This window comes from Pinus tabuliformis, chromosome 8, assembly GCF_031772625.1.
Source record: "Pinus tabuliformis cultivar Carrire ecotype Pingquan chromosome 8, CPIR1, whole genome shotgun sequence".
Lineage (NCBI taxonomy): Eukaryota > Viridiplantae > Streptophyta > Pinopsida > Pinales > Pinaceae > Pinus > Pinus tabuliformis.
Window position 1 is genome coordinate 472838908 of NC_142294.1, and position 8668 is coordinate 472847575.

Genomic DNA, 8668 nt, shown 5'->3' on the forward strand with positions numbered 1-8668 from the left:
TTAGTTTGAAACAAAATTTCTATTATATAATTTCTATGAAAAACTTTGTTTAATATAATATTTTATTAATTATTTTATTTTTTAATAAAATATTTATTTTTATTATTTTTTAATTTAATTAAACTATATTTAAACTCACCCTCATTAAAAAAACAAAACTAATAAACTTGTGTTTTTCACCCTAGCCTCATTTTATAATTTCTAGAGTATATTCCATGTGTGATTCGTTTAAATGTCACGGTTGGCAATTCATCAAAACATCCCCATCACATAACACATTCAGTCATTTCCGCAATAGTGGAAAATCAAAGAAAGACCTAGAAAATTCAAACCACTTAATAGAAATATTTGGGAGAAATCAAATCAAAACTTTTTAATATAGATCATATCTTTAATTAAAATAAATAAAATAAAAGATTAAAACATTATTGGTCGCCTCTATGTTATTTTCAAGGCCGTGGTCACACGCTGTCTTACGTTGTACTTTGACAGCTGGAGGATCAGACATTTGTCAGTCTAGAGAGAGTCGTTTACCACGTGGACCAATCGTCCAGCGAGATAGAGATTCTAACGGCAATTAATTGAGACACGTGTCACTGATCAGGAGAGTAAATCGGTCGAAGTCACGAGAACCATCATTTTTATACTGCAAAGCGCGCCGTTGATTTCTCGTGCAGGACGGGCAATCGATCTGGGCCGTGAAGGAAGGTTCTAGGTGATCCATCGAAAAGTTCAGGAAATGAGGAACCAAGAAAGGTGGGTAGACCACCATTTCTGGATGGTTCTTCGCCTTTCATTCCAGGGAATTCCATGGTATGTCGCGTAATTTCATTTCATTAGCTGCTTCTGGACAGGGCAGAACTCTATATAAGAAAACCACACCGCAACAAGTGTTTTCAAGAGTTTGGTTCAGTTCCCAAGTGTCATCTGTGTGATTGCGAGCGAGATTTTCTTGGCCTATTTCAGTCTTTATACAGAGAATTGTGATTCAAGAAACAAAAATGGCCCCAGAAGTGGCTGCAGATGTATTGATCAACGCCGCAGGGGGTAAAGCAGTAGCGGTAAGCGGCCTGCGCGCAGGATACTCCAAGAGAGCGTATGTGACATTCTTGGCTGGAGCTGGAGACTATGTCAAGGGTGTTGTCGGTCTTGTAAAAGGCCTCCGCAAGGTTAATTCTCCCTACCCTCTCATAGTAGCCATTCTCCCGGACGTTCCGGAGGAACACAGACGGCTCCTGAGGAGTCAGGGTTGCATTGTCCGTGAAATCGAGCCCATATATCCTCCGGAAAACCAAGTTCAGTTCGCCATGGCTTATTATGTCATCAATTATTCCAAGCTCCGGATATGGGAGGTATGACTATGACTGACATCCATTCATATCCGACTCCTTTTACTTGAATCTTTAAAGTATAACTGTTTTCGATTCCCCGTTCTTGAATCTTTAAAGTATAACTGCACCGATTCCCTTTTCTTGAATTTTTAAAGTATAATTGTTAACGATTCCCTTTTCTTGAATCTTTAAAGTATAGCTGTAACTGCTGCCATGGCAGAAATGAGAAGATTCTTTTTATCTATCTAAACAAATAGCTTAGAATTCTGTCTTACGGGGTTTGTGATAATGCAGTTTGAAGAATACAGCAAGCTCATTTACCTGGACGCCGACATTCAAGTGTATGACAACATTGATCAACTCTTTGATCTCCCGGACGGGCATTTTTATGCTGTGATGGACTGCTTCTGTGAAAAGACATGGAGTCACACTCGGCAGTACCAGATCGGTTACTGCCAGCAGTGCCCGGATAAGGTGCAGTGGCCAAAGGAATTCGGGCAGCCGCCTTCCCTCTACTTCAATGCGGGCATGTTCGTGTTCGAGCCTAGCAAGCTGACCTACGATACACTTCTTGAAACCCTGAGAGTCACCCCTCCCACGCCGTTCGCGGAGCAGGATTTCCTGAACATGTTCTTCAACAACGTGTACAAACCTATTCCCTTGGTCTACAATCTAGTCTTGGCCATGCTGTGGCGACACCCGGAGAACGTGGATTTGGACAAAGTAAAAGTCGTCCATTACTGCGCTGCTGTAAGTATCTTAATTCTGCTCCGAATTGTATTCACTATGTACGAAATTTTTTGAAAACTTTAACTCGTATCTAAATTATTGTATGCGGTGATGGTGGTGCAGGGATCGAAGCCGTGGAGGTACACGGGCAAGGAGGAGAACATGGACAGGGAGGATATAAAGATGTTGGTAAAGAAGTGGTGGGACATCTATAACGACCCATCCTTGGACTTCAAATCCACCGACTCGATACCCGACGCAGAAACCCCGTCTGAGCTGCAACAGATGGCCAACAACTCTTTACTGGCTGCTGCCATCCCTCAGCCAAATCCTTTGCTCTCTCTTTCGCCCGCTGCTTAGGCAGCTTAATTCTGATATGGGTCGGCATTTACTGGCTGCTGCCATCCCTCGGCCAAATCCTTTGCTCTCTCTTTCGCCCGCTGCTTAGGCAGCTTAATTCTGATATGGGTCGGCAGGAGTTCGATTCTCATGCAATGCATTGTATGCTTTACAAGTGGTCATGCAGTTTCGTTACATTTTTTCGTAGCCATTATCTCTTGTAATTCTGTTATACCATTAATGCTATGGATATTCATATTTTCCACTATTGGTATAAATGGATGAAGCTTATGTGATATTGTTTAACTATATGTCAAAATTCACAATGCGTGTGTGTTTCCTTAAAGGTTTTAGTAACCTTTGTTGATACAATTTTATTTTTTAAATGAATTAACATATACACACAAAATTATTCTAGTAATATTTCAATAAATATACACATGTATTCTAATATTAATTCAAATAACAATCTAGTAAATTTGAGGTGGAGAGTTCATATACACACAAAATTACTCTCATAATAATTCAATAAATATGCGCATATATCTTAAAATAATAGCTTTGAATAAAGAGTTAATTTATTGGTGGATAGGTTTTTAAATTTGATGCTTGATAAGATCAGATCCGTGAGTATGTGAGTATTGTGGATATTGTAAAATAATAGTTTTGAATAAAGAATTAGTCTATGGTTGGATAGGTTCCGAGAATAAGATTCTTAATAAGATTATTAGAGTTCTTCAGAATCATAAGATTTATGGTATATCGGTTCTTAGTTTGCTTTTATTCCTAAAGTTTGCTTTTATTCCTAAAGGAAGATGTGCAATTTTGTTCAATTTTTCTATCAAAGACTATAGAAAATCTTCACCTCCATTACCATCAAAATATTTTTTACTAAATCTTCACCTCCATTACCATCATTTTTTTTTTTTTAATTAATTAAGAAAGTATCTGAGATTAAAGATAAGTTTTTTTGTTTTTTTATAGTATGATGATAAAGATAAATATTTTAAATAAAGAAAGTACTTCAGATTAAAGTTTTTTTTTTTTTTTATAATTATGATAACAAAAATAAATATTTTATTTATTTTTAAATAATATTGAGATATATTAAGTATTACTTATTTAGAAATACTAAATTACATAAATTTTAAATTATGATTAAAAAAAAAAAAATTTTTAAGATTTATGATAAATATTATATACTCCAAATAATAATGTGAAATATATATATAAATAAATATAAATATAAATATAATATATATATATAAATATAAATATAAATATAATATAATATAATATAATAGGATGTTTTTAAAAATATATATATCTATATAATAATATGATGTTTTTAAAATTGTTTAATATGTGAAATATATATATATATATAATATAATATAATATAATATAATATAATATGATGTTTTTAAAATTGTTTAATACGTGAAAAATTAATAATTAATTATGTGATTCATTTAATAGTGTAATTGTTATAGGGTGTTTAAACTTCAAATAAGTTTGAAGATTATGATAAATGTTTTTAATTTGATATGTGTGTGAGAGATGTTTTAATTTAGATTTAATAGATTTTAATGTGTTAGTAGATGTAGATTTATATTTTTGTGAGAGCATGTTTTTCATACTTAGACTTAAAATACGTCAAATTTTTTTATTATGAATTAAAAGATAAATTATTTGAGTCATGTTTTATTTGGACATTTGTAAGGAAAATGAAATCGAATTTTATTTTGAGTCATTAGCCCACAAGTCACCCTTCCTTGGATAAGTTGGTTTGGAGAGTGACACTTATTTGACCCTCTTAGACAAATATATATAAGAGATGGTTTGATAACACATTCACAACATGAACCATGCAAAGGAGAGAAGAACCTAAGTTAAAGGAGAGAAAGAAAGTCAAAACTAGAAGAATATTCCCTTTGTTGATTGAATTTTTTACTATTTCAGTTCGCACATGTGGAGGTATGATTTTTTGTGAAAGAGGGTGAAAATTGTGAGGTAGTAGTTGTTGGGAATCACGATTTTCATTAGGCCAAAACTTGCAGCTATTAGTCAACGATTGCATTGCCATAGATAAGGATTCATGGGAGGCGGTTAGTCCATGTCGCGAAACACACGAGGATCATTGGTTTATCCAATGTCCAACAATCTCCCCCCAATGCAAGTCGGGTGTGTATTGAACTTGTGACCTATGCTCTGATACCACTTGTTGGGAATCACGATTGTCGTTAAACTAAAACCCACATGTGTTAGTTAATGATCGTATCACCAAAGATAAGGCTCCATGAGAGACAGTTAGTCCATGTCACGAAACACTATACAACAATTGCAAGCATAATTTCGGCCCCTTGTTGCAGGTCCGAATTTCAGAACATTGACAAGATTTGGAGCAATTTGACTATCATTGACTTTGACTTTGGAGGTGACTTCAAGGAGGGTTGGACTTGGTATCTTGGTGGCAGTTTGGTCTTGGTGTTGGAAATCTTTCATTTTGATATGATTCCATAAGGGAAGGATTGTTGGGTTTGTCTCATGGTGATCTTTATATTTTCTTAAAAAATTGAACATTTGTATAATCTCTTGACAAAGAAGACATAACAAGTAATAAGAAATCTAATATTTATAAGTAATTATCAAGAAGAGAAACTAGGTTTTAGACTTCATTGCACTTGGTTTTGTTGGGTATGGAGTCTGATTATCTTTTGTATTCAAAGGTATTGCTGTATTGGACCCCAATTTGTAATGGGGCAGTAACGCCACCCATTATATATTCGCTGCAGAGGGGGTCTGGGGGGGGGGCTGTGACCTTTGGGAGCCCCCCCTGGTGGGGGGATCGAGAGCAATGCCCCCGAAGCTAAAAATATATGTAAAATTGCCTTGTAAAATGTTGTAATTTCGCAGTCAATCTAGGCCGTTCATTAGGTGGAGATCTGATGGTATAAGTTATGTTTAATTTAGGGTTTTTTTCCCTAGAAGAAAACCCCTCGCTATAAATGAGGGAATTGTATTGCGTCTATGTAGATCTGTATTCTTAGCGAGGAAGAGAGAGGAGATTGAGAGCGAAGAGGGAATTATAGTGGATCTATTGTAGGTTGTATCTCTTCAATTTGTTGGATAATATGAAAAGGAAGGATTGGTTGTTTCTCCGTGGACGTAGCCCAAATTGGGTGAACCATGTATATTTGTCTCTCTTGTTTTATGTGTTTTCTATGCTTATATTTCTGTAATATTTTATGTGTTCCATTGCTTCGTAATATATAATTTTCTAACAACTGATATCAGAGTCGAAGGTTTATTTGGCTGATAAACTCGCAGGAGAAAAGGGTTCCTGGTTCGAGTGGGAGCAATGGCGGAAGATGGTAGGTTTAGGGTTAAAAAATTTAACAGCCAAAACTACTAGTTGTGGAAGATGCAGATGGAAGGTTATCTGTATCAGAGAGATCTATACTAACCATTGAGTAGAAAGGCAAAGAAGCCGACGAGTATGACAGACACAGAATGGGATATTCTCGACAGAAAGGCACTTGGAACAATACAGCGGTGCCTAGAGGCATCGGTAGCGTTTAATATTTCAAAGGAAATGACAATAGAGAGTTTAATGTCAACATTTGCCAAACTATATGAAAAACCCTCGGCCTCAAATAAGGTGTTTCTTATGAAGCGCTTATTTAATATGAAAATGTCAGAAGGTGGATCTATTATTGATTATTTAAATGAATTTAATACAGATACAAGTCAGTTAAGTTCTGTAGGGGTAACTTTTGATGATGAAGTTAGGGCTCTATTATTTTTGTGCTCATTGCCAGAAAGTTGGAATGGTTTAGTTATGGTCATTAGTAACTCTGTCTCTGGATCTAGTATTTTAAAGTTTGATGATGTTGTCGGTGCAATCCTTAGCAAGGAAATGCGATGGAAAAGCTCCAGTGAGACATCAGGTAATGCTTTGACTGCAGAGATTAGGGGAAGAAAAATGGAAAGAGGAAAAAGATATCGGAGTAAGTTAAGAGAAGGTAGATCCAAGTCCAAATCAGGGATAGTGTGCTGGAAATGTGGGAAGAAAGGACACCTAAAGAAAGACTGCAAGTCTCGAAAGGGAAAAGAAGAAGACACGCAACAAGAAAATAATCATGAAGCGAATGTAACATGTGATGTGTTGCAAGATGCTTTGATGCTTTCTTTAGAAAATATTATTGATGCCTGTGTGGTAGATTCAGGGGCCTCATTCCATGCCACACCTGATAGGAAACATTTTCGTGATTATGTTCAAGGATATTTTGGACAGGTTCGATTGGGTGATGATAAACCCTATAAAATCATTGGAATGGGTACAGTTTTCATAAAACAGAAGAATGGAAATCAATGGCTATTGAAGGAGGTAAGGCATGTTCCAGATCTGAAGAAAAATCTAATTTCAGCAAGGCAGTTGGGAGGTGAAGGCTGTGTGACTACTTTTACAGATAAAACCTGGAAGGTCACTAAAGGATCCATGGTAATAGCAAAGGGAGAAAAGGTTGGTACATTGTATTTATGCAATGGTATTTTTGATTTTGTTAATGCTTTAACCTCTACAGGAGAAGATACGACATTGTGGCATCATAGGCTCGGGCACATGAGTGAGAAGGGGATGCAGATTCTTCAATCAAGAAATTTGTTGCCAGGTTTGAAGCATGTTGATTTAAAATTTTGTGAGAATTGTGTTTATGGAAAATAGAAGGGAGTCAGATTCCTCAGAGTTGGGAAAGAAAAGAAGAGCGAAAAAATAGAGCTTGTGCATACAAATTTATGGGGACATGCTCTGGTATCATCTCTTGGTGGCTCTCATTATTATGTTACTTTTATTGATGATGCAACCAGAAAAACCTGGATTTATTGTATTCGAAATAAATTTGATGTATTTGATACTTTCAAGAAATGGAAATCTTTGGCTGAAAATGAGATAGGGAAAAGGTTGAAGTGTCTCAAATCAGACAATGGAGGTGAATATTGTAGCAAAGAGTTTGATAGGTACTGTTCAGAGAATGAAATTCACAGAGAGAGGACAGTTCAAAGAACACCACAAGAAAATGGTGTGTCAAAAAGGATGAACAGGACAATCATGAAGCGTGCAAGGTGCATGAGATTGCATGCAGGATTTCCTTTACAATTTTGGGTAGATGTTGTAGATACTACTGTTTATCTAATAAACAGAGGGCCTTCAAGTTCCTTGGATGGTGGTATTCCAGAGGAGGCATGGACAAGTAAAAAGGTAAACTACTCTTTTTTAAAGACTTTTGGTTATGAAGCCTTTGTCCACATTAATAAAGAAAATAGAACAAATCTTGAGGCAAATAAAAGAAATGTACCTTTATTGGATATGGTGTTAATGATTTTGGTTATCGCTTTTATGATTATGAAAAACATAAAATCATTAGGAGCAGAGATGTCATATCGAATGAAAATGTTTTGTATAAGGGTTAGCTGCAGAAAAAGAAACAGGAAAAGGAAAACAAAGAATACACAATGCTTGACGAGATCATAGAAGAAGTGATGGTGCCTAAAAATCATAATGATCAACATCCAAAACAACAACCACAATAGCAACAAGCACCTCTAACACCTAAAAGTGGTGTTAGAATATCTACTAGGATAAGTAAACCCTCTGACCAATATTCTCCTTCATTATATTATGTATTGTTGACTGATTTCGGTGAACCAGAATGTTATGAAGAAGTAGTACAGGTAGAAACTAGGAAGAAGTGGGAGCAAGCCATGAAAGAAGAGATGGACTCCTTAGCACATAACCAGACTTAGGATTGAGTTAGGTTGCCAGCAAGTAAAACAACATGGCAGAATAAATAGGTTTACAAGTTGAAGGAAGAAGATGGAGGTAGAAAAAGGTATAAAGCTAGACTTGTAGTGAAAGGGTTTGCATAGAAAAAGGGTATAGACTTTGATGAGATATTTTCTCTTATTGTTAAAATGACTTCAATTAGAACTATTTTAAGTTTAGTAGTAGTTGAAGATTTGCATCTTGAGCAGTTAGATGTAAAAAAAATCTTTTTCCATGGGGATTTGGAGGAAAAGATATATATGCAGCAACCACAAGGATAAGAGGTCAAAGGGAAGGAGAAACTAGTGTGCAGGTTGAAGAAGAGCTTGTATGGATTAAAATAAGCTCCAAGGTAGTGGTATTTGAAATTTGACAGGTTTATCTCTGAATAAGGTTATACTAGATGTCACTCTGATCATTGTGTTTATCTCAAAAGGCAAAATGA

The 8668-nt window shown here is 35.6% G+C and overlaps 1 protein-coding gene across 1 annotated transcript; it reads left to right on the plus strand.

Moving 5' to 3' along the window:
- Positions 1 to 661: 661 nt before the first annotated feature.
- Positions 662 to 2664, plus strand: LOC149236111 (galactinol synthase 1-like). Its single transcript, XM_089372317.1, has 3 exons — positions 662 to 1352; positions 1626 to 2081; positions 2184 to 2664. Exons 1-3 carry the CDS (start codon positions 1002 to 1004, stop codon positions 2418 to 2420), a joined length of 1044 nt encoding a protein of 347 aa, XP_089228443.1. The 5' UTR covers positions 662 to 1001; the 3' UTR covers positions 2421 to 2664.
- Positions 2665 to 8668: the final 6004 nt, after the last annotated feature.

What these genes read in the sequence shown, in the direction of transcription:
- LOC149236111 (XM_089372317.1), top strand. Translation starts at nt 1,002, where the DNA reads ATGGCCCCAGAAGTGGCTGCAGATGTATTGATCAACGCCGCAGGGGGT. An exon ending in CCAAGCTCCGGATATGGGAG is followed by an intron (nt 1,353 to 1,625) that starts GTATGACTATGA and finishes GTGATAATGCAG; the next exon opens with TTTGAAGAATACAGCAAGCT. An exon ending in TCGTCCATTACTGCGCTGCT is followed by an intron (nt 2,082 to 2,183) that starts GTAAGTATCTTA and finishes ATGGTGGTGCAG; the next exon opens with GGATCGAAGCCGTGGAGGTA.